Genomic DNA, 27,052 nt, shown 5'->3' with positions numbered 1-27,052 from the left:
TGGCTTTCACAAGGCACTTGTTCTGCTTGATGTACAAAGATGATTCAAAGGTGTATACCTATATTCATTGCCTAGAGAGAGTTTGCAGTGTGGTGTGAGAGAGTATCCCAGTACTGTAGATTGAGCTATAACCTAATTATAAAAAAAAAAAAAATGTGCTCTGTAAACAGCATGGGGATGACTGGGGAGAAGGAAAGAAACACCGAGTGCCTAACATATGGCAGGCATTTTAGTGTTATTATGTGGCTGAAGTTTCAGAGACATCTATGAAATATGTTGCATTTCCATTTTAGGGAGAAAAAAATGAGTCTCCAAAAAATTATTGAACTTTCCCTGTAGCAGAGATGAACCTTTGAAAAGTGTCCACTTCCATCATGGATTTACTCCTTGCTGACATTCACAGACTGACCTGAGTCCCCTCCTTGGGCAGCACAGCACCTTTCTCTCCAAGTCCCCTCTGGCAGGCAGAGCCCTCATCATCATATTCTGTTAAAGTTAGCTCAGCAAGCATTTACTATGCACCTTCTATCTGCCTGCAACCAAAACCAGGAAATATAAAGGAATGTAGTAAAAGGCCTGAAAACTGTTTCATTTTTTTTTTTTTTCTTCACTTTTTGGCTATGGGGTCTTTGTTGCTACTCACGGGCTTTCTCTAGCTGTAGCGAGTTGGGGCTACCCTCTGGTTGTGGCAAGAGTGTTTCTCACTGCAGTGGCTTCTCTAGCCGTCAAGCACAGGCTCTGCAGCAGTTGTGACTTGCGGGCTCTAGAATGTGGGTTGAGTAGTTGTGGTGCAGGGGCTTTGTTGCCCCGCAGCATGTGGAAACTTCTCTGACCAGGAATGGCATCTGTGTCCCCTGCATTGACAGGTGGATTCTCAACCACTGGACCACCAGGGAAGTCCAGGAGTTCATCTTTGAAAGAACAAATCTTTGGACAGTGTTGCATTTTATATGAGCCCTGCACTCCTGGAAGCTTTTGTGTTCCTGGACTTGCTAACAACAAAGGAGGTCCTTGTATATTCTGAGATAAGATCTGTCTCCATCCTTATCCAGGACTCCCATGAGACTCCTAATAAGTTGTTTGCTTACCTGCCTCTATAAATCCCAGGTCCCCTTATTTTTCTGTGAGACATTCCTCATTAATTACCATTTTCCTTATTGCAATAGTATAAGTAAAATCATATCCTTAATTGTCCAATGCATTTTGTCTTTCACAGTTTCGGTGCTGTGACTTAAACAAGATTGGACCTCATCTTTGAATTCACATTTACTCTATCTACATACTGAAGCTTCTCAGAGTCAGCTGTGCTCCCTCCTTGACTTCTAACTTGGGACCCCCATGGTGCCCTGACTCCTGGCTGGTATTCTGGGCTCTTGCCTGTTAATAGCTGAGTAAGGATTTGGTGCTGATTCTGCGTACTCACTCGACTTCCAGTCCTGGCTTTTCTTGGTTTTATTGTCTGACAAATTGGTGTTCTCTGTAAATAGACTAATGTAAATGTAACAGATGTAACATCATGAAAAAGTTCTTTTCTCTATTGGATGGAAGATAGCACAGAATCAGAATTGTTAGTCTTTCCTGTTTGTCTTTTGTTCGTTTTGAATTTGAATTAACTAAGAATTTGTATGGGAAAAATTCCTTGATACAGACCAGCGAGTCTTGTATTTCTGTTTTTATGCTTGATCCATAGCTGACATTTTAAACTTGAAGCTATTTCTCTCTGTATGTGTTTGTGTGTTTATATATATATGATTCAGAAAGACCTTCACCTTTCCTTTGTGTGACTGTGTAATGTTTTCCTGTTTCTGAATTGTATTACTAAATTAGATTATAAATCTCTTTATAGGAGCTCTATTCTGATTACCTTAGAGGTAAATAAGTGCTTATGTAAATGGAATATTCCTAAAATTCCAAGAAATTAAGGAAATTAAGCCCCAAATATTTTCAATGTGAAAAAGAGATATTCCTATGTAAATGAACTCAGAAATGATTTAAGAATTCAAGTTAACATAATTTAGGTAAATCTTTCACAAAGAAGACTTGTATAATTTTGGTTTAATAAAAACAGCTGTTTTTCTGAGTTATTGACAGTAAGTATAAAAATAGCATATATTTTGTTGTACTTTATGGGTTTTCTAAACATACACGTGTTCACTTATTAGATAATTAACATTACTTTTACTTAATGCTTAAGGTTATGAAAGACATACATTTATATTTTCCCAAATTGAATCACTATTCTGAAAACTTTATTTCAACAGTAATTATCTTTTGTAATATGTAAGCTTGAAGGTAATTTCCCAGAATATTAGGTGATTTAAAACTTTAGACTTCTACTAAATTGAGTTTACATACATCACCTCCAAGTAAGATAGAGTACTAAAACATTAATTACTAATCATAATTTAAAGTTTGAATACACTTGCCTCTTATTTTTATACACTGCAGAGAGGTTTTCTACTTTGGGTTGTTAATGAGCATGTTTAATTTTTGCCACTTTGAGACACTGTATTGTAAGGGACATGTATGGTTACAGGAAGTTGTGAGCTCTGCTAATGTGCTGCAAAATGCTGGTGTGTGGCAGATTGTTCAGTTATCAGCCTCTTAATTTTCCCTCTGGAATAGAAGTTGCTGTGGTTAAAAGTTATAATCAATATATGTGAAGGAGATGCCAGAGAGGACTAACTCCATATGCAAGGTAGGTAGGATGTGCTTTTGTTAATGAAGCAAGAGAGTGGTTTGGTTCTAAGCTATCACTGGTTGCTGCAGAATGAGAAAGAGAAAAGAGGAAGGCCGAACCTAAATGGATGTAAAACCTAATAGAAAATTTGTGAAAAGGAAATTTTATTTGTTGTGGTCAGTGCTATCTCAACTTTGATAGGTTTCTTATAAGATTTCAAAAAGGGCTTTTAGTGTCAAATATTGGTGGTAGTGGTTTAGTTACTAAGTCATGTTTGACTCTTGCAACCCCAAGGACTGTAAAGTGCCAGGCTCCTCTGTCCCTGGGATTTCCAGAATACTGGAGGCGGTTGCCATTTCCTTCTCCAGGATCAGGAGAAGGGATCCTGATCTTCCTGGATCAGGGATCAAACCTCAGTATCCTGCATTGAAGGCAGATTCTACACCATCCAAGCCACCAGAGAAGCCCGAGTGTCAAATATTATGCTGATGCAAAATTGAGATTGTTTTTATCTCTGTTAAAACGGCAAAATTTTCTGTCCATTTAGCATGAAGTTTTAAAATATTATTCTTTGCCTTCTGCATAATGTTTTAGTTCACAAAGATTTTGTGTCTTAACAGAATAACCCTCTATGGTTTAATGTTGGTTTTAATGTATCTTTGAAGATTTAAGAAAATAAAAGCTTATCACTTAGGAAAAAGCACGTTACCTTCGGTGTTTATTTTTGGATGTTCCATTGTCACTTTGAAACAAGAAGCAAAATGTCTCAGGCACTCATGATGCAATTCTATCTTAGATGTTCAAATTTCCTAACAACTTTTGAGTTTTGTATTTCCAAAATACAGTTATAAATGATATCTTTACACCTAAAACTGCCTTTGAGATTTCCCAGAGGGCCCCTAGAAACTCACAGAGAATTTGTTCTTTCACCTTATCAAAAGAGAGGTGCTAGAAATAATCAAATTTATTTCCTATGTTACTATTGATGAAAAGCAAAGAGTTGTCAAATCAAAAGAGATGCTTAGCCTTCCCTAGGTAAATTTGTATGGGTGATATTATTAATACAAACATTTTAAATTGTATGTCATAGAGGAAGTTCCTAGAGATCTGTCAGTGCCCTTGCTTTCTACAGTATGTTTCTATTTATCAGATTCCTGGTTCTTCATTGCCTTATATTAGATAACATCAGTGTAGTATTAGTCATATTTTCAGTATTTAAAAAAAATTTAACTTTGTTGCAACTTTATTTCTTTACTTTAAATCTGATAACTTCTAGAACTGAAATCTGACTGCCTAGATCCCTATTAGGATACTAGATTGCCTTGTAGGTGGTGCTATTTCCCAAGATCTGAAGAGGCCCTGCAAGCTGAAGCCCAGCAACTTGCCATAAACTTCCAAGGGCTCACCACTGCAGCAGAATTCTCCCTGTACAAGCTGTGTTTGGATCACTAAGTGAGTGCAGTGAAAAGTTCAGGTCATACATGCTCTTTTACAAGATGTAACCAAGACAGTGGACAACATCACCAAGAACAACAACGTCCCAACTGGAGAACTTTAAGAAATCGAGTACTGCCGAACAACCTTCTCCAACCTCTTGGAGTCCATTGGACTAGCTGCCCTTAGAATTCAGCTTCTGGCTCTTTACCTTAATACAACATTCAGTGCTAATATTTACCTTTCTAACTTTAGGTATCCCTCTTTCAAGATGCCTGATCTCCAGAACCCTAAAACGACTGATCTTCGCTACCACTTCTCAACAGATGGTTCACCTGGTCTTACATGAATGGCATTAACAAGAATGCTTGCATTGCAGGAAGAGGGACCCTGAGAGTGGATTCTTGTCTAACACTTGGAAATGAATTGGCACCTCCTTTTGACTTTCCCAAGTTCTTCTATTAATCATTGTTGGTGGCTTGTTAGTTTCATGTTCCTTACCAGGATCACTTGTCATCAAATAACTCACACAAATTGTTACTGTGGTGGCTGGCCAGGATAGGCAGTTTCAGTCAGTGTTTTCTCTAACAACTACCTTCCTGCAACACCTGGGAGACTATTTCTTAGATTCTACCTTGCCCTCTCAAGAGGCTTATAATTACCTCTGAGTTGTTCAGCAATGAATGATGCTTGTCTGGAAAAAAGGGGTTCTGACAATGTTGAATTATTTTCTGAAACTTGTGCTCTCAGAAAGTTGCAACAGTTAAGAAATCCCTACACTACTGTATATAAAATAAACAAGGTCCTACTGTGTAGCATAGGGAACTATATTCAACACCTTGTGATAGCCTATAATGGAAAAGAATTTGAAAAGAAAATTAGTTGTGCATATGTGTGTGTGTGTATAACTTTGCTGTACACCAGAAAATAACACAGCACTGTAAACCAACTATACTTCAAAAAGTAAAGTAAAAATGAATGCCAAAAGTCAAAAATCCAAAACCAACCAACCAAACAAAAAAGAAACCTTCCCCCTAATCCTTCCTTTGTATACTCCAAGATCCATTCCCATCCTTTCTCCTGACTTCCATAAGACTTGTAGATTACTTCCTTATTTATCTGCTCTACAAAACCCAGGTTCTCTTCCTTTTTATGAGATGCTCTTCATTAATGAATGTTGTCCTTGTTGCAATAGCCTGAACAAAATCATATCCTTAATTATCTGATACAGTCTGTCACACTCTCATTTCTACGGTTGAGTTCTCTCAATTTCTTCATTTCTCTGAGCCTCAATTTCCCCATCTATAAAGGACCATTATGTCCACCTCCAAAAGATGTGAAGGTTGAGGCAATACACAAGATAGAACAAGCTAGTCTAATAGCAGGTGGTCAATAAGTAATAGTCCTTCTCCCTAGAGGAAAACAATCTCAATGCAATTGGTAGCCAGAGTGGGAACTGTGGTGACTCAAGATTGAAATAGCAGATGAAACCAAGGAGGGGCTTGGAATGCAGGAACAGAAAAGCCAGACCCTTATTGTCCTTCCCTCCCCCATGTTGTAACTATTAATGGATTTCAGGTCCTCCTGGGCAGTGTAACCTGTCTCCCCTCCTACCCCACAGGGAGAAGGTATTTGCCCTACTCTTCCCCCCACCCACTACATGTGCCTTATCCAATCAGCAAATGACCCGCAAGACCCCTATCCCACTCCTTGTACCCTGGGTATAAAAGTGGACTAAGGACCCCTGTTCAACGTCCCTTCTCTCTTGAGCTGGCCAGCTGTTCTAACAGCGCCTCCCACTCTAATAAACTGTATTTCCCTCTCATTCTGTCTCATGTCTGGAAATTCTTTTCCTACTACTGCCCGGACCACGACCTTTTTGGGGCCTGTATGGGGACTTGGGGTCTCTTCCCCACTGCCTCAATTCTCCTTTCTCAAAGGGACCCTCTGCGAACACACAAGTGCTGTGGAGCAACTGAGGCACTCTGGCCAGGGTTATCCTCTGGTGTGTTCCAAAGGGCCCGCTGCCCGCTGCGCCCCAGTAGCTGCCGCCAGAACGGGTGAGGGTCTTTCCTTTGTCTTCTTTCCAACTGAGGACTAGGCCAACCAATATCGTGTGAGCACAGGTTAGGCACTTAAAAGCCACATGAAGACTCCCGTGTGAGGATAAGGGGCACACGGAACAGATCAGGCCACAAGGGCCTCCGCCCACAGCAAGACAACTTCCATGCACCGTGTCAGGCTCACAGTGGTTAACGCAAAGCAGAGCCCACTGTCCCCTGGTCACCGCCTCCCCAGGAGGCTCGGAAGGCAGATTCCTCAGCCTTCTTCCCTGTCACTCTCCCTTCTTTCCCTTTCAGTCCGGATTCGGTTACAGGAGCCTCGGTGTTGCCTCTGGGCCATGCCAAGAGTGCCCTCCGCGTTTCAGGGAGTCTCCCAGCCGTGCGTCACCCTGTTGCTCCCGGGGAAGCTGTCTTTCTCTGCCCGGGTCACACGGTGCCCTAGCTGCACGGCTCTCGGGGGTCGCCTCTCACTGTCGGACACGGCTGTGGGGAAGGGCAGCCATTTTTATGCCGTTAGTGGCACAGAGAGATCCCTGGGACAAAGGGACGCCTTTCTGTCAGCCGGTGACTCTCAGGACCCACGTTCTATGGCAGGTAGGCTAAGAGTGGGTTCTGGGTGTCCTGGGAGCCCTCTCAGACTCACCCCCTGGCTACATTCTCAGAGACGGGAAAATTCTGACCTTGTGAAAGGTCTGGCCTCAATACAAACTGGGGGACGCCCCCAAAATGGCCTCTGAATGGCACACTAGCTCTTGCCAAGAGCAGGGAAACGACCCAGAATCTCCTCACATTCAGTCCTTCATGGCCCTCAGTCAGAATTCGGATTTCAGGACTCATGCCTCACGTGTCTGTCTGTTGCCTCCTTATCTCCCGTCCCCCTCTGACTCTCTCCACCAGATTTCCTAGGCGACCCCTACTTGACCTTTCATATCCGCATGATTTCTAGGAAAGGATTCTGAGGTTCCCTTTGGTCCAAGTCTTTCTCCTATATTCAAAAGCCTGAAGGATTAAAACCTCTCCTAACATTCTAAAGAATGTTCTAACTACACTCATCTCACGGGTGTGGAGGGAACCAAGCTTTCCCCACTCCTGAACATCCTAAAGAATTCCCTTCTAACTACTTCTGTTTCTCAGGGTAGAGAAATACCAAGCTTCCCCCACTCCTGCAAACTCCCTTAACCCTTCAGATTCTTCTGATGTGACGAAGACCTCCCTTCCCACCAGAGATTTTTATCAGCTGATATCGCCTGATATCAGAGTCAGTTTGAGCACTATTTGGTCTATATTTTAGCTATAGAACTATGACTACAGAAAGGAAAGATGACTTTTTGACACAGGATGGCCATGATATTCTTTAGACTCTGGAGAAATCTGGTTAAAATGAAAATTTTTTTTCTTGGAAATTGCAAGACCAATTCTTTTTGCATATGCAATTAAAAAAAAACTAGCTTGTCAAAAGGCCTGCCTAGGGAAAAGCTTGAAGTTAACCCCTTCCATGTCCTTGAAACACACAACCAACTTTGAGACCTCAACCTTGGCCAAATTAGAACTGCAAGCCAAAAAAGAGGGTGGGGGCCGGGGAGGTGGTGTCAAAGTGATATTTTAAAGCTCAAGCAGAAAATTATGAGATCTTGCAGAAAACTGAGATCTCTGTCTGTCTGTCTGGATTTATGCATGTCTCAGTGTGTGTCTTTTGTGTTTTGTTTTTTTGATAATATTGCTGAAGTTGTAAATGAGTTCTAAATTGGCCTAAAGAAAAGTAAGCACTTACAAGTGAGATAATTCTAAATACAAGAGAAATTAACCTAAATGAATTTAAGATTCACATGAACTGGGAAATATTCAGTATTAGATATCTAGTATTAATGTTTGCTTGTTAACCTAATATAGGCATGTCCAAGAGTTATTAACATTAAGCATACTATTTTCACTGTCCCTAGGTTTATTATAAGTTATGTGTTATTATATTGTTATTATCTATTACAAGTTTATCCACAAGGAAAGAACCTCAAGAGAAGAAACTTCCAAAAAATATGTAAATGAGATATGAGCTTTTAGATAAACTCTGTTAAGAATAACCATACTTTAGAAATGTCTGTCTAAAACAGTCTCTCTAGATTTTGGTAACCTGAATTTCTAGGGTTGTGCTAAACTAAGTAACAGAAGTTTATTGAATAGATAGGTCATTTCCAAATAAAATAAGATTCTGAAACATTCATTACTGAATACTAACTTCCTCTTACAGAGAAACTAGAGATTTTGGACTATTAATGAATAATGTTTGATGGCATCCTGAGATGTTCTATAGAATTTTTTTTTTTAGAAATTGTCTATGTTCACCAATCTATAGAATGCTAATATAAAAGTCACTTCTTGGTTGCTTGAGGAAGGTAGGATGTGTGTTTTCAGTAAAGAAGGTATGAGGAATGAAATTACATTTTATAAATGGAAACATGAGTAGGTCTGACTTATAGGTGGCTGTTTCAGGATGGGTGAGGAAAGTAATGGGTACAGATAGTGATAAGAAGATTTTATGGAAAGTGGACCCCAAGGGAAGAGTTTTTTGCATAAATACAAGTTTTCTTGAGATGTTGAACTGCCTTTGATAATAGATTTTAAGTTTCTTTACCTCTGAAGTGATATGTTCTATGTTTACCTTTGAAATCTTCCTTAATACTTTGGTTAAATGAATATATTGTTTTACAGTGATCTATATGATTCTATCTGACTGTTATAAACCCTTTTGATATTTATCGACAAAACTTCTTAAATAACTTAACTTCTAGCTAACTTTGGGATGCTTCAGAGGGCCCCTGAGACATCCCAAGGAGCTATTAAACTACCTGGGTTCATTGGACATGTTAAAGTACATGGGAAGTACTATTGAAGGGGTGACAAATCTTCTCAGGTTATACTGAATGGTTGATGTTATTAATATAGATATCCTAAAGTTATATGGAATTCATATAGATCTGATATACCCTGAGAAAATGTGGTTAACTATAATGCTAGTTAGCATATTGAAGTGTTACATCTCACAGCAATGACCAGGCTATTTTGTCAATTGGAATTTAATCAGATTTTAAACATGCCTTCTATGGTTTCACTCTGATAACTGCAAGAATACTGCTACTTCAAGATTTATGGAAAAGACTTATCTAAGATTAACCAATAAACAAATTTTCTTTGTTTCTTATCTGGTAAACTGGTAACAGACTGGAATTTATTCTACTCTCTTTGTTAAGAGAACAAAGTTTTCTTAGAATGAAACTTTTGTTAATGGATTATGAATTTCTTTGCCTTTAAGTGATTTATATTTGTTTTTAAAATCTTTTGTTACTTTGATAAAGTAAATAAGTATTATTTAAGATTATGGTACATATAGGCAAAGCTCATTCTGCTTCTACAAAAAATAAGTCCTCACTGTTAGACCTTTGCTATCCTGATGTCCTTAAAACATGGCAACAGTCTACTCCTAAATCGGGGAATTAGAAATAGGTGAACAATAGCTGTAAATCAAAGAGTCAGGGCTGTGGGAAATCCAAGGTGGCCGCTTGGCTTTCCTTGCTCCCTGACAAACCTCATTTTCATTTGATGAGTTAAAGCCTTCCCTGGCTACAGGGTTAATGTCCTCACAATGACAAAAAATTATATTTCACTTAATATTAAGTTCTAGTTTTGCTAATTAAGGCCTGGTTTAGTACGATTCATTTCTGAGATAGTTCCTTGTTGTTATGTTATATTGCTAAAAGGTTTAATTAATTAAGTTATTAGAAAGGACATTCTAAGTTTGTTTCTAAAGCTTATCTCAACGACTAATCTTTGGATAAAGGTCAGAGGCTCCATGATGTACACCAGGAGATTAACACATGGCTATAGTCATTTAACTAAGTCAGATGACCTGGGGTATACTGGGCTATACCTAATGAAAGTTCTTGACTTAAATTCTTGCTTAAAGTGAAGTCGCTCAGTCGTGTCCGACTCTATGACCCCATGGACTGTAGCCTACCAGGCTTCTCCGTCCATGGGATTTTCCAGGCAAGAATACTGGAGTGGGTTGCCATTTCCTTCTCCAAAATTCTTGCTTATGACCTTACTAATACCTGCTAGCTATATTATTTTCTATGTCACTTGTTTCAGAACTGTTTCTTATGTTACTAAATGTGTGCCTGAGCCTGTGATAAAATGCTGATATGCAGTTTCATATGAGATCAATGATTGTAATAATGTAACTCTAGAATTGGGAAGAAGCAACAAGAGGGAATACTTTCCTGGACCAAGAGGCTAGTAAGACAGGTATGGTCCAGAGACTTTTGCTACTCTCAAGGTCTGGTCCAATAACAGCACACTGAGTGGCCTCTCAATGGGATCTTCCCAAGACCTGGGAATGAGCCTTCCCAGCACCGTGGGACACAATGGCCATGAAATGCCCCCCAAACATGGTCAAATATGTGACTATGAAGGGATCCTGCTGACTGGAAATTGGTGCTTGCCAGCTATCTCTACAAAGATTACATCATGACCATTGCAAGCTGTTGACCTTCAACACCCCTTGAAAGAAATTCAGGGTGGAGATCAGAAATAAGGCACTCTGTGCTCTGGGAAAAACCCAAAAGAACTGGCCTTCAGAGGGTCAGATGCTTTCAGGTAAAGGTTTTTATGAGCCCAAATTCTTGCATCTTCTCTTACCTGGAAAAACACTAATGTCACAAACCAAAGTCTAGTCCTGGTTCTCCTGGCTAGCTCCTCAGAATCTTTTCTACTTCTATTAGTCTTTAGGCCATATATCTTTAAATTTCTCATTAAGCTGATTTCTTCTAGAAAACAAAAAATCTCCGAGTGATAGTTTGACAAGAATATTCCCGACCAACACCTAGACAATGCTGAAACAAGCCACTTTATTATTCCATGGACTCTCATCTCCCTCCATAAATGCACCCTGACAGAGAGCAGGCAAAGGGAACTGAAACCCAGAGCCCCAGTATGCCCCTACAGCCTGAAGAAACCAGAGTGGTCATCGCCTCTTTTCCTTTGAGACTGGGTTCCCAAATGCTTGAAAAGGAAAATAGGTAGATAGTTAGATGTGAGCAGAGTATCAACAGGGGCCAAAAATTTGGTCCTAAAAGTAAAGAGAGGGAGGAATGTGGTGACCCAAGGACGAATGAGCAGATGAAACCAAGGAGGGTCCTGGAATTCAGGAACAGAAAACCAGACCCTTATTGTCCTTCCTTCCCCCACATTGTAACTATTAATGGATTTCAGGTTCTCCTGAGAAGTATAACCTGTCTCCCTCCTACCCAATAGTGAGAAGGTATTTGCCTTACTCTTCCTCCCACACCATATATGTGCCTAGTCCAATCAGCAAGTGACCCGCAAGTCCCCTATCACACTCATTGTACCCTGGGTATAAAAGTGAGCTAAGGACCCCTTTTCAACATCCCTTCTCTCTTGGGCTGGCCAGCTGTTCTAACAGCCTCTTCCACTCTAATAAACTTTATTTCCCTCTCATTCTGTCTCATGTCTGGAAATCCTTTTCCAACCCGCACACAGACCATGACATAGATGATATAGATGTAGAATAGACTTATTAATAGATGGTATAGATATAGTGCAACTGAGTAGGATTCTAGGGGGCTTTTTCAGACAAGCCTTCCTCGATGCCGTATGCTTCTCTCTAAAGTACCTAGATTTGATGCACATTTCCCGAGTTGTTTTGCAGATGTGAAAATCCCTCCACAGATTCAGTGCAGTTCAGTTCAGTCGCTCAGTCGTGTCTGACTCTTTGTGACTCCATGAATCACAGCACGCCAGGCCTCCCTGTCTATCACCGACTCCCGGAGTTGACTCAAACTCATGCCTGTTGAGTCGGTGATGCCATCCGGCCATCTCATCTTCTGTCGTCCCCTTCTCTTCCTGCCCCCAATCCCTCCCAGGATCAGGGTCTTTTCCAATGAGTCAACTCTTCGCATGAGGTGGCCAAAGTATTGGAGTTTCAGCTTCAGCATCAGTCCTTCCAATGAACACCCAGGACTGATTTCCTTTAGGATGGACTGGTTCAATCTCCTTACAGTCCAAGGGACTCTCAAGAGTCTTCTCCAGCACCACAGTTCAAAAGCAATTTTTCAGCGCTCAGCTTTCTTCACAGTCCAATTCTCACATCCATACATGACCACTGGTAAAATCATAGCCTTGACTAGATGGACCTTTGTTGGCAAAGTAATGTCTCTGCTTTTTAATATGCTATCTAGGTTGGTCATAACTTTCCTTCTAAGGAGTAAACATCTTTTAATTTCATGGCTCCACAGAATAGAAGACACTAATTACTTGACAACTAAAAGCACACAGCCTCAGGCCTCCTGGAGCCTAAGGACTGATAATGTGACACCACCCTGTTCCCTCCCCAAATCAGAGAATTGTATACCAGCTCACCCCTCCCCCCTCACCTGGCTTTTAAAAGTGCTTTGCTAAACTCTTAAGGGAGTTTGGGCTTTTAGGGTGTGAGCCACCTGTCTCCTTGCATAGCCCTGCAATAAACCTTTCTCTGCTTCAAACTCTGATGTTTCAGTTTGTTTGACCCCAGTGTGCATGCACAGGAATGTGTGCTAACAGTAGAATAAGTGTAGTTGATATAGATATAGAATAGATGGAAATAATAGAGACATAGAATAGATGTAGTTCATATAGATGTAGATGTAGAATAGATGGAGATGATACAGATATAGAATCTGTGAAGAGCACCCTGGGGTGACAGTGGGGATGATACTGGGCTGGTGGAGGGACCAGATCCAGGGCTGGCTTACAAGCAGTGGCAGTGACACCAACGAACCCAAGGTGGGGGCCCGCACCATCATTGTGAGGCCGGCCATTTCCTCCGACCTCAGCAGCCAAGAACACATGCCTCCCGCCAGCCCTGAAGTGTCCATGCTTATTCCTGACTGGCTTTGGGATACCATTCAGCAGCAGGAGAACCAGGAGTCAAGGAGAAGACCAGAGAGCCTGCCACTCCCTCACCCTGCCCGGAGGCGAGGACCGTCACCCCCAGCTCAGCCCCCTCCACTCACGACACCCATGATGACAGCAGCGCCCGAGCCACCGATCACGCCGGTGACCGCCACGACACGTGCAGCACCACGGCCGTGGGGGACCACGCTGAGGCAAGCGCTGCGCTCACGGGCAGGACCGGGCCCCCCGGCCCAGCCGCCGCCGCCGCCACCTACCACAAGTAGGTGTCCCTGTCGCACGTGTAGGAGGAGGCGGACAAGGGACCAGGAGCCGGGCGGGAGTTGAGGGAGCTAGGTTGTTTTCCGTTGGTAGCTTTGCCAAGGTCACTTCCGTTTTACCTTAATGGTGCTGACGCCCGCTCCTGGGGCAACTTGGAGAGGAGGGGAAGGGGCTGTTTCCAGGGGGGCACCTGTCCCAGGACTTCTCAGAGGGGCTCAGCTGACGTCTGCTCTATCTTCCTGCCTTTTTGAGGGGAACCATGTTTTTAATTTATATGTCGTTTTCTTAATTTTTAACTTTGTTGCATTTTGGCAACAAAACTTACCTTTGCTTTGGGGGGGCGGTTACAATCCTGAGGTTGGCATTATAATGAAGGTCCACTTGGTTCAGGGTTCTGTGAACTGTGTGGTCTCAATTGGGAAAATGTATTTCCTATACTTGTGTCTTTAAAAATAATGTGAACAGTGAAAGTTTAGGTTGCTGTGAGCGGGAAGTTTCTCGTGGGCTTCTCCAGCTTACTTCTCCTTCCACTGCTTAAAGTGTCCCAGATGCTTTAAGATGAGCTGCTTGGCCCTTTCCCTAACTTTGGGGACACCCTAAGTCATACTGAGGAGGGGGAGCATAATGGGTTTACACCTCCAGAAAGTGACAAGGTTAGGAAATGTTGAGAGTTTCTGTGTGCGTCCTAGCTTTGTTTAGCAAGCTTGAGTTTCTTTTCTGTAGTCCTTGTAATCATTCTCATTCTTAACAGTGCCAGCTTTGCTTGAATGACTTAGAGGTAGCATTGTAAGTGTCCAGAATAAATGTTTGGAATAGTGCTAACCTAAGGGATGGCGATTGGTTGAACTTCAATTCCAGACTGTTAAGATGGCAGCTTTGTGCTGGAGGAGTGGGTGGTTCTTAATAGACTCTAGTGATCTTACTTAAAAAAAAACCAACAAAAAACTTGTGTTATATTTTGGTAAAAATGAGCCCACTTCCTTCTTCTGAAAGTACTTAGTGATAGAGCTGAAGGGGTCTCCTTTTTACATTTAAGGACTAAACTGGATATACCTCCTGTAATTAAGTAAATTTCCAACACTTCTCTTATCTGCTCCTCCCCCATCCCACCTCCTTTATCATGTTAAACAGTCCTTTTGCTTTTCTTATTCCTCCTCTCCTGGAGAGCTGTGATTAGAAACCACACCCATCCTTGAATGAGGGGCTTGAAAGGGAGGCTGGCTACCTGTGAACAAACATTGGCAGCAATGAGGGAAAATGACTGTCCCTGGACATTGGACTAGATTACAGCCAGATATTTCAAAAGCAGCGAGACACTGCTCTCTGCAGCCTCTGACAACAAATGAGACCCATAACACACTTGCTTAAGCTTTTGAAACGTGAATCAGTGTAGCAAAAGGAAAGCCGTTTTCCCCACCCCACCTCAATATATTTTTCTTTTCCTCCTCTTCTGAGAAAGCTTGTATATTGGTGAGCACACCCTCACAAACTTTACTGTTAGAGAATTCTGTTTGCTTTTCTAATCTGTTGAACCATTCCCTCATTCTTATATGAAAGCCTGCGTATTGTTGAATACACACGTACACACACTACACACACACACTTTACTATTAAAAATGCTGTTTGCTTTTCTAATCTGTTTAACCATTCATTCAAGAAGAGTGTGAGGCTATAGTTGGGGAAGGGAGTGACAGTGCATTTTCCGGTAAAATACTGGGGACTAGATTTAAGAAGCTAAAATGGCAAATGCAATTAAAATTTGGGAAGGCCTCTCTAGAAAAATGACAAGTATAACGATTTGCACTTCATTTATACCAAAGTTGGAAAAGTAAGATTTAAGCCCAGGGCAGCTTTTACTTTATGGATATTAAGTAAACAAGTGTGTATTTTCCACAATGGATTTAAGCACTATGCTGATGGAAAGAAGCATGATGTTAATAGTCTTCATGAACTTTCAAAGGCTGTTCATGTTTATAAAAATGCACTGCTCTTAAACACTCACCTAAATCAAAATTAAATTTCAGTATATTTGACAAAACCTGGTACACCGAGCTACAGAACTTTCTGCACATCTAATTCGTCTGCTTTTTCTGCAGCTGCTTAGAACCTTGAAATAGATCCCCTGCCTGAGGGCCAGTTCCTCTCCTGTTTTTCAAATGAGGACCTTTTCTGATCACCTTGACCTCTTCCCAGAAAATACATAGATTATTCTGCTGCCTTCAGTCATTGTGTCTAATTTGGGTTGTTCCTTTTCCTTTTTTTTTTTTTTTTTTTTGTGGAAGAGTGTAAAGATGATGCAGAATTTATCTAAAAGTTGTGAGAGGATGTGGTTGAAGTGATTTAATTCTTACTTTTAAAACAATTATTTTTTTATTTCGGCAACATACCAAACCTAAAAAGAACAACCAATTTACTTTAAAAACAATTTAAGACAGTTAAGAGAAAGGATACTAAGGCAAAGAGCAGTAATAGAGGTAATGCACTGGAGGTTTTTTGGTTCATCCCAGTTGTTAGCGTTGCCTGTTTTCAGTCTCTCTCTCACCCCTGCTCTCCCTTCCCTCAAAGATTAAGCCCACTGCTTCCTGAAGTCTTGCATCAGCCACCCCTCCCCCTACCCAGGCAGAGAAACCCATCTATTTATGCTCACCCCCTGTTTCCATCTCATACTCAATTCTCTCCTGATTTTTATTTTCATTAGGCAGACCATCCATACTCATGAAAGCAATTATAAAATGAAAGGATGTGAGGTAGTTTAGCAACTTCTTTACAGCTAGCTCTGATTTTAGTGAGGATTTAAGGCCCAGTTTAGTCTCATACACAGCTTTTGGGCTGTCCCTTTCGTGGTTCAATTTTAAGCAATGTCTCTCAGCATAGATAGGAGGGTGAAGATTTAGAAGGAACTAATATGCGACCTATCAGTGAATCAGCTGACAAGAGCCTTAGGAAGTCTTTTTACTATGTATTATTAACCTCACATTCTGAAGCTGTCTAAATTGACTGGAAGAAAGTTCTCTTGGTGCCTTATTGGTTTATCCTTGCAAACCTTTGTCATACTTTCTTGCCGTCGCTTCCAACGACGGGCCCATGTGTGTGTTGTGTGTCACTGTGCGCATGTACAGGCTTAAATAATGTGCCAGCAGCCCTGTTTCCAAGTTGGTATTCATTAGGCCCTTTCCTCCTGGGCTAGGGCTGCACTAATCCTGACACCGGCTGCCAGGAGAAAACCTCATGGATCCCGCACCGAACCTTAGTAACAGCATCCGTGACCCGCAGTCTCAAGTACAGAATGGGAACCCCAGAGCTAGGAGACGTAGTTGTATATTTTAATGAACTGCCACCCCTGCTAAAGAGGCTTCTTTCACTTTTGTGCTCTACAGAAAGACCAAGGCGGGTAGGAGGGACAAAGCTTTGAATCACTGCTTTCTAACACTGAATGGGGCCAACAGGACAGAGAACATCACAAATCTAGGCAGGTGTGAGGTACAGTGGCTGAGAATTGCCTGCTCCCTCAGCGTGCCCTTTCTTGCCTCCAAAGTCCAATCAAGTGATCCTGGGAAAGAAATCTGCCTGGGTTGAGGAGGGTGGTTCTGAAAGAAAAAGCTACCAGGACATGAAAGCAGGGTGAAGGGTAGGCAGGATGAAAGTAACTAAGTAACCCAACTCAGAACTCTCAAAAGCTTCTAGCAGCTTGATGACAATTACAGGATTTATTTCAGCCAGGATAATGTCTGTGGTACATCATTTGAAGACAATATTACTTCATGTTGTTAAAAACTGTATGCATAGTATGTATGTGTTGTGGGTGTATATAAATAATTTTTATATATGGGAGATTTAGTGACTTTTGATACGGGTTTGGTGCAGGTGAATTTATTACTGAGCCAAATGAGGCACATACCGAGTCAGTAGTTTGAGCCCAGGGCATTCACTACTTTTTCTGATTTCCACATATGTGTATTGCCTGTCCCATGAGGTATTGTCGATGTCATGTCAAATCCAGAACTCATAAAGCAATGCCAGTGGTATTTTATTTGTAGACAATCAACTCAAATCTATAAATTATTACTGGCAGATGATTATAATATTGAATCTCTTAACACTAACAAAAGGAAATCCAGAGCATCTTGATAAAAAGTTTTTTGTTTTGTTCCTGGAAGTCAGTAGAACAGCAGTTGCATGTGGTTATGTTAGTTTCAAGGTACTTAATTTGCTGACACTATTTCAGATAAAAAATCTGTATGTATTATATTTGTGGGAAGCTAAAATAATGGTTTGAGATTTTTATCAAATATGGAGAGTAGCTATTTATGAAAAACAAAGAAATGTCTGTTTTTGTTTCTTTGTTCCCAATATAGATAAATTTTAAAGTGCATTAAAGCAATGGTAAAGTAAGTAAAAAGATGCTACACAAGTATTTTTCTCCTCATGCTTTTTACAAAGAGACACACTGCTTTCTAAGGGATTCCCTGGAGTAGGAAATGGCAAACCACTCCAGTATTCCTGCCTGAAAAATTCCAAGGACAGAGGAGCCTGGTGGGCTACAGTTCACGGCATCTCACAGAGTTGGACATGAATGAGCATGTGCTGGCTGAAGGCGCTATGTGGATTCTAACTTAATTATCAGATTTTTCAGATATGAGTGGCAACCTTTTTGTTGATAATGAAATTAAGCAAACTCCAATCACAGAAGCAGAACTAATGAAAACATGTTTTACTTGAATATACTTCTTAGGTTTCTCCTGCCAATCCTGTGATTGTTTTATGATTCACTGGAAGAAGGGAAATACACAAGAGCAGAGGCACTGCCTGACATTGTGTTGTTTTGTCAGCTCTGTCTAGACTGCTGAAGCAATTTGGATGGAAGCGGTGCTGTTCTGTGTGTCTGCTTGGCAGTCATGAACTCCCCAAACTTGATCATTCAATTTACAACTTGGTATGAAGGCCTCCCAGGTGGCTGAGACGGTAAATTATGTGCCTGCAATGCTGGAGACCTGGGTTCTATCCCTGGGTCTGGAAGATCCCCTGGAGAAGGAAATGGCAACCTACTCCAGTATTCTTGCCTGGAGAATTCCATGGACAGAGGAGCCTGGTGGGCTATAGTCCATGGGGTCACAAAGAGTTGGACATGACTGAGCAACTAACACCTTCACTTTCATTAAGGTCTAAACACCAGTCAAGGAGCCCAGATAAGGAGATATATATTCTCCCTCTATATTTGTGGAGTACTGGTTCCAGGAACTTTCCCTCCTGCAAATACCAAAATCCACAGATGCTCAAGTCCTTTATGTAAAATGGTGCAATATTTCCATATAACCTACACACAGTCCTTCCGTCTTCCCCCTGCATCCTCCCATATACTTTAAATCATGTCTAGATTACTTCTAATGTCTAATACAAATCCTCAGTAAGGAGTTGTTTTAAGTATAATGCAAATGGTTGGTAGTATGCAGCAAATTAAAGTTTTGTTTTTCGGAACTTTCTTAAATTTTTTCCCCAAGTATTTCCAACCCATGGTGATTGAATCCACTGATCAGAATCTGTGGGTACAGAGGACCTATTGTAAGTTGATTTAAAGTTGCCACTTCCCTGACAATATGGACAGATGCTTAGCAAACCTGAGAGAATGTAGTGTCAAAGTAAGATGAGCATTGTTAGACTGGTACACATTAGGGCATTTGAGAGAATAGAAAATACAGCAGCTGAGCTGGATCCTGGTAGAAGAGCCACTGTGCCTTCCCCATACAGGTCTCCATAGTTGACACATCTTCCTGATGCTTTCTAAGACATTGCTTATTCCCCACCAGTAGAAAAGGGGCCTGTTAGACTTGGGTGGCTAGAGAAGTAGGTCATAATGCATTTTTAGTGGCTTAGTTGCACAGCTCTTTAATTGGTCACATCCAGCAGAAGGAGAGGCAGTATAAGCGTTCTATGCATAGATTTGGGAGCTAGACTGACGAGGGACTCAGATTCCAGCTCCATCAATCATGGGCTGCTTGATCCTAGACAGATGGCTTAACCTTTTAGTACTCTCATCTTAGCACTTTCTCATCTGTGAAAGGGCGATAATGATAGTATTTATATTTTAGAGTTGAGAGGACCTGAAGGATTAAACCAGGTTAAGGTAAGTATCAATAAAATGAGGAGGAAGCAGCCATTCAGGCATGGGATGGGAGAGAATTGAAAGACTAGTTTTCAAGTTTGTGTCTGTGTAAGAATCATTGGGGGTTCCTATTAGAAATGTAGATTTCCTGGCTTCGCTCCAGGAACTGAGATTCGTTTAGTCTAGGGCCCAGGAAGTGGTTCTTTTTGTTTTGTTTGCTTGTTTAAACTTTTAGAATTATTTTAGGTTTACACAGAAGTTGCAAAAATATATACATCTTGCCCTAATATTAACATATTATCATAGCACTTTTGTTAAACTGAAGTCAAGATTATCATATTACTATTAACTCCAGACTTCATTTGGATCTCACCAGACTTTCTACTAATGTTTCTTTAGCTGTTCCAGGATTCCCCTCATTTCTTACAAGTTTTCAGCCCATGAGAGGCAAGATGGTCTAGAGACCACATCTTGTGAAATACTGGGACATGTAAAGGACCAAGCAAGGTCAAACTGCCCTATCCTCATGTTGGGAAGATGAATGCAATTTTGAAGCAGAAGGGAATAAACTGGTGAGGTTCTGGAGGGGATGGGGGTGGATATAGCAGTTTGATTTTAAGCCTTGGGATGGAATTGCCTCCGTTGGATGAGAGGGGTTACCTTAAGAGTGAGGCATCTGTTCCTAACGCCAGGTGAAACAAGTTGTGGAGTCTGCACGTGGGGTTGCTGCTTAGCCTGAGGTGATACGTCTAGAATTGTGGGCAGGTCAGGGGACTGAGTGCAGCAGATGGGGAACAAGCACCTTGAGGAGGGCCCAAGCAGTTGATTAAAGGGGATCACAGGGACCAGTTAGCCTGTGAGCCATATAAATCCTGTACTTCCTGGAACCTGCTAAGGCTTTGGAAGTGGATCACAGTAGTAACCAGCATCAAGCACTGCCACATTTGGCACTAGCAGAAAATCAGAGGGTGAAGCTGAGATGATCCTGAGAGAGGCCAGTGGGAGGTGACCGAACACTCAACCTTTGCCCTTGGAAGGGTCAGTTCCCACAGGGAGGTAATACAGGGCCACCGTCTGGGGAGCCAGAAGTAAAGGTTGGAAATGAGAATGCTAGGATGAAGGAATAGATGTTTTAAGAAAAAGTCAGAACAATCTGAGTAGATATGGACACATTCTTGAGTACCTTAGGTTCTGAGGCTGTCGCTGAATTTTTCTAATATTCAAATTACTAGCTCACTTCACATTTACCTGGGCCTTTTTTTTTTTTTTTTTTTTTATGAAGATTACTTTCCTGTATCCATTTTATGCTTCTAACTTAGCAGTTTATCTTGCACCAATGTTATTCCTGTATTTTTGAAAAAACAGAAATGACGTGTTGTTTGTTTGGTAATTTCTTTTTTTTTTTTTTTTTTTAATTTTTTTATTAGTTGGAGGCTAATTACTTCACAACATTTCAGTGGGTTTTGTCATACATTGATATGAATCAGCCATAGATTTACACTTATTCCCCATCCCGATCCCCCCTCCCACCTCCCTCTCCACCCGACTCCTCTGGGTCTTCCCAGTGCACCAGGCCCGAGCACTTGTCTCATGCATCCCACCTGGGCTGGTGATCTGTTTCACCATAGATAGTATACATGCTGTTCTTTTGAAACATCCCACCCTCACATTCTCCCACAGAGTTCAAAAGTCTGTTCTGTATTTCTGTGTCTCTTTTTCTGTTTTGCATACCTGGGCCTTTTTTTAAAGAATGTTAACCACTTTTCATTTGACTCTGGATTCCTCTTAATTTCTGTTTCACTTTCCTAGTTCTTTCTGCATCCTAGAGTTCCCTAAACCACAAACTGGTATTCTTAAAATTTGTTTCACATTAAATTGTTCTCTCATCTGCCAAACCCATTTAAAATAGACTAAATTGCCTCCGAAACCAGACTGCACCTGTGTACAAGGGACCAGACTTTGCTGAAGGGCTCCTGGATTTTATTTTTGCTGGCAGTGTCAGGCCGGCCAGGGTGATAAGTAGCCAACAGTTGAGATCTTAGGTGATCTAATCCTTGGTAGATGCTAGGGATAATCGACAGATTCTGCACAGAAACTAGCGCTTGCCTGAGAGAGGCTCTGCCAGCCATCAGGTGCTTTACCTAGTAGCTCTGAACTCACAGACCACGGCTTCTGGGCGAGGAACAGTCCTAGTCACTCTACACGTGGTAGAAGGCTTGTGTGATCAAAGAGTTCAGGTAACCTACATGCTGTATGGAAACACTTCCCAAAACACTGCATAACCTGAAATATAGAGTGAATGATTTTCCAGTAAATACTGACTTCATCAGCACTTTTAAAAAATCAAGTAATGGTATATCTTATAAAATGGGAAAACTAACAAATGAAACATGAGTTGTTATAAAACCAGGACTTTGTAAGGTTGAATTTCAATAATGGGCATACAGGGTACTTTAGATGTGATAGAATAGGGTCATGATAGAATCTGATACAGAATGGAAAAAACTTCTCAGAAACACTGGGCCCTAAGTTGTCTTAGGGTGAACCACGTGAATTTAATGTAGAAAAATGACAATTTCATTTGGTTCATACATAGATTTGAAACCTTTGTCTTGTCCTTATAAAGTTCAGTTCACAGTATTCCAGTTAAAATTGCACCGTCAGTATATTCCAAAAACTAAAAATGAAAATAAATTTGAGTTGAGGTATTCTTTTATAGTCTTAGTACTTTAGGGAATAAACTCTTCCTAGGCATAAAATCTCAACACTACCCTATTGCCCCTACTAGGAACTAGTTTTCATGCCCTATAGTACTTATGAGAATCTTTAAGTTTTCCATTTATCAAAATGGCTGTAATTGTCTCTAGAATTAACACTGAAAGAGCAATGTTTAGTGATTCTAACTTGTCTTCAAACTACAGTCGTGTCCAAGCAGTGTTCCTACCCCCACTTTTTTTTAACCTTTGACCACTCAAGATGTGACAGCATTTCTGCTTAGTAACTGGCATATTATTACATGGTACAAACTATCTTAGTGATTTGTCATAGTTTTTCTCTCCTTCTGCACTAATTCAGATTATTTCTCCTAATCAACAACTTACCAAGAACAAAGTTAAAAGATCTGACCTTAGGTAGTGAATTAAGGTGGATGAAGACACAACAATACTATCAGGAGTGATGGAATATTGCGCGAGTGCAGTGACTAGGGTCTTAGAGAAACCTGATGGTGATCTGGTACATCACATGGCTTGTTTAACATCACCCTCTTTACAACAACCGCAGTTCTACTTCCTCTTATTCCATTTTCTTTCCTGTTCAGTGGCTTGAAATCCTCAAGTAACTCATGTTCTGATTCAACAGTATTTCTCTAACTCCTTTCTGTGTTTTACCTTTTATCTTCCAATGTGCTTTTTTCCCCTGTTGGTACAATAACACACAATTCCAAAGTGCCATCTAATGCACTATGCCACTGAGCACCACAGCCAGTGATTTTAAGTGTACTAAATTATCTTCTGGTTGAAAAGAACATAAGCCGAAGAAATAAATGCCTCTTAACTAAAGGCAACGGTCAAAGAAACTTTTGAATGGGTAGTCGGAAAATGCTTTCAGGCCTGCCTATCAGAGCGGATTGAGAACATTTGCGCTAAGCAGAGCCGTGATGTTACGTGAGCAGTGAGAAGGTGCACAACAGCCACGTATTTTAATTAAAATACTTTTATTCTTTTCTTTTAATATAAACATGAGGAAGAAAAACCACACAAGTTGTAGCATCCTTTTCAAAATAAAACTGCAATCGATACTTGAATCTCCAAGCTCCATAAACAACATTTTTTGAGGTGGTAGACTGTAATATTTTATATCCATTATTTATCGTTTATGTCTCTGTCCTTTAAAAATGATGGAACCTGTGGCACTCAATATAATGTGAAGCCTTGCTATAAAGAGAGAAAGTATTTATAGCCCAGAAATGCTTTGTTTACAGGCAAAATTCCTAGGATTATGTTTGAGAAGGTAGGAGAAAGATTTTACATAGTTGAGAACACTTTTTTTTTTTAATGTTTCACATTTAGGTGACATCATTACCAATTTCCTAAAAGACTGATTACTGGACCTCCCTGTCTTTTAATGGGCTTCCTGGTGGCTAAGTGGTACCCTGTGTTTTAAAAAGCCTGAGGTAAGGGTTCCTAAGATTTATCTTTCCTCAAGTAACAACTTGAACTGACACACCTACAGCCAGGTTAACACGCAGAACAGAAAAGCTGTTTCATGTCGCTTACTTCCCTGTCACTACTACTAGGGTCCAGTTCCTTTCAGTTTATTATCGATAACTAATGCTATTGTTCATAATTCCTTTACCAAACCTATAAAAAAGAAACTTCCGGGCTCAAGCAGATCAACAGCCCAGCCAGGCAAAGGACTATTTTAAAAAGAGGAGGCCAGGTCTATAAAGATACAAGATATCCTCCTGAAGTCTTGGTGCAATTTGAAGCTTTGATACTTGTAGAAATATAAATGCTACAAACTTACAAAACATCACCTGAGAGTTTACTTGAATTTCTTCTAAACTCATTTAGTTTTGTAAATTTTAAACATTAAGCTCTTAATTTTAATCTTTTGTTTTAGCCTATTGTTTGCCATCTTCAAGAGGGACTGAAACAAAAAATTCAAATTAAAAGCTTAACATCTAAGATTTACAAAACCAAATGAGTTTAGAAGAAATTCAAGTAAACTTTCAAGTCACATTTTGCGTCTGTAGCATTTATACTTCCACGGCAGTGTCCTGGAGTGTCCAAGCACACTGTATTAAAGCTTAAAATTGCACCAAGACTTTTGGGACACCTTCTATTTCACTATCTGCTTATTCCTGGACTAACAGGTTGGCTGCAATTATGAAAATATCCTTTAATACAAGTATTTAACAAAGAGGAAAATCATCAGAAAATGAGAAGCACCATTAGAGTTAACAAGAAACGCAGCAGGGACCCAATAGAAGCAGGTAACAACATACTTTCTCTGCTTATGATCCCAAACATGCTAATATGCTAATAAGTAGTGCTTGCAAAAAAACTGAATGACAAGTGTTATTCAGCAGCTTTTTGGTTTAAACTGATTGCCAAAAATGACTAGCAGCTTCAATGAAATAGGGAGGAAGAATCCTTCAAAACCTAACAGTGCTACAGCAGTCTGTTCCTAAGTGGCTATATGAGTTGTCAGGAGTCCCGTGTTTGAACGGCAATACTGCACTGATTCTAAAGGAATATGCAGCAATATGGGTGAGAAAAATAGGAAAAAGTAAAAGTTATACAGTTAGTGTCTTTAAAGTCTAAAAATTTAAACTATTAAAAAAACCTCACATAGTTCACAGTTATCGGCCTACACAGTAAGCAAATATCTGTGGGTGGGTTGGGAGCTTTTAGCTTTGGAGTGGTTTTTGTAACTCTGTTTACATTAAAAAGGACAGAAGAGTGTGTTGTCTTGACAAGGTCCAGTTTTTTCCTATGACCATAACCTTTGCTGTCTGCAAGTCTCTTGAATTCAGTGTCTTTCTTCTGGGTGAAATACTAACTTTGCTGGTTTCTGAGCAGGAGAGGTGGTATTTCTCCAGTCCTTGTTACGAGGGGTTCATGATGTTACAACCCCTCACCTCTCTCTGTTCATGAGAGGATGGCATTGGAGCGCTGAATACCAATGAAATGATCAGCGCTGAAAGACCTTCTCACAGCAACTCTGCCCACTTTGTATTTGTCTTCACACAGTCTGGAGATGGCCTAAGAAAGTCAATCAGATAGAACATAAGTATAATTGGGGGAAAAAAGTTCCAACCTTAAAGAAAGCAGCATTGATAAGCCACACATCTGCATTCATTTAGGTTGACAGTTGCTGCTACTTTGGATAGCTCATATCTACACTGCTGATTCCCTAAGATAATATTCTTCAAGGGCTATGATGAGATTGCTGGGGCAGGGAGGAACATATTTAAAAACTGGGTTCCCAAAATAGGCCCCATCTAACAGCAATATGATGTTACCTACATACTAGGTCCTTAAGCATAATGAACACACCTGAGCAAAATCAGTGTTTACCCAGCTATTCAACTTCTATTCAGTCTTCATTATTTACTACACTACGAACATTTTAATGAGGGTAGGTGTGTGTTGAAGGCAAGAAAGGTCTAGTGATGAAGCACTACAAGGTGCTATTTCACATGCATGTAAATTATTGTAGAAAAATGTCTTATTTCTAAAGTACCAAGGTACCAGAAAAAGTGTCAACTTTATATGTATTCATTTCAGTTGTAAATTTTGCTGTATACCCACCAGAAATCACAAACTACTTCAAATTACTCTTCAAATCACTACTACAAATTCCTTCATCCCATGTATGTTACCACTTCCATTAAAAACCCACCTACTTTCTACATCCAGTTTCTGAACCCACATTCTAATTTCCAAGTATAGGTCTCACAGGTTAGCCCCTGATGCTTCTGGTCTAATAAACTCATGGGGCTGAACTGTGATACACAAACACACACTACAAGCTCAGGCAGTTAAGAATGGTAAGTAATTATCAATGTACATATGATTAGGGACACAATTATAAGAATTATTCCTGTATGGTTATATGTAAGTGTGGAGGTTCAAATGGAAAACCATTAAGAACAATTAAATCTGATTTAAAATATTCTGAATTATGGTTACATAAGAGATATCTGTAATTTTTTTAAAAAAATAATGTGATATCTCTGTCTAACCCATAAAAGACACAGGGAATAAGATGCCAATGGGTTAATAAGCTCTGCAAACTGTCAGTCACTGCAGAGTGTAAGTCAGCCACAGACGCTGGCTTTGGTGGCTGACAGAAAACCCAGTTAGTGAATCCCCAGTCTTACCTCTAGGCTCTGTGCTCTTTCTGTGCTAAAAGGAGCAATTGGAAAACTCAGGTTGTCGTCATCTGCTAAGGAGAAAAGGTCAAAGTAGTATCTGGCATAAACACTGGTGGAAACCTTAAGATGAAACTGGAGGAGCTCCACAAAGTGCAGTTCCGCCTCATTCCTGGGGGAGGAGAAGACAAAACCAACATAGGACAATTTTAGTCAACTGGGCTATCTTCAGAAACCCCATTCTGTGCCACAACAGCTCTAAATACAGCTTGGAAACAAATAACGGCTCCCCAGCTGGATTAATACACTCATGTTCAAACAAGGGACAGCTCTTGGTGGTTCTTCCTGCGTCCTGGCACTTGGAGTTTGGGACAAGGGGGGGAGGTTACGGCCCTCTTATGCACCCATGCTGCTGACTCGGGGGCTCATTCCTCAGAGTTCCATCAGTGCAGCTGCGCATTCATGCTCCACGCTCGCTCACACGGCCCCGCTACAGTCATCAGATGACAGGAATGATGTGTGCTGTTTACTAGCTCTGGAGAACTTGCAGACATTCCCACAGATAACAGGAAGGGGCTTATTGAAGTAGAGACACGCCAACAAAAGGAGTAGGCACATCACCACGGCAACAAATGGGGCCATGGAGAGCCACTGCTATTATCTCTGAGGGGAGA

At 40.7% G+C, this 27,052-nt stretch overlaps 1 protein-coding gene across 6 annotated transcripts in view; it reads right to left on the bottom strand.

The window, feature by feature from the left end:
- Positions 1 to 27,052, bottom strand: part of LOC122683791 (poly(A)-specific ribonuclease PARN-like) — a 1,255,676-nt gene that overhangs the window by 1,116,819 nt on the left and 111,805 nt on the right. For 3 of the 6 annotated variants that reach the window (XM_043887906.1, XM_043887964.1, XM_043887941.1), the window contains 2 exons: positions 26,388 to 26,550; positions 23,195 to 25,266 (listed from right to left, as the gene is read on the bottom strand). The exons of the other annotated variants lie outside the window; for them this stretch is intronic. In XM_043887906.1, the coding sequence (XP_043743841.1) occupies positions 25,153 to 25,266; positions 26,388 to 26,550 (277 nt within the window). In that variant the 3' untranslated portion in view covers positions 23,195 to 25,152. Of the gene's footprint in view, positions 1 to 23,194; positions 25,267 to 26,387; positions 26,551 to 27,052 lie in introns of those variants that run through there. 6 annotated transcript variants of the gene reach the window in all.

Source organism: Cervus elaphus, chromosome 1 (genome assembly GCF_910594005.1).
Source record: "Cervus elaphus chromosome 1, mCerEla1.1, whole genome shotgun sequence".
NCBI lineage: Eukaryota > Metazoa > Chordata > Mammalia > Artiodactyla > Cervidae > Cervus > Cervus elaphus.
Note: the sequence above shows the minus strand (reverse complement) of the source record. Positions and strands in the feature narration are given on the sequence as shown.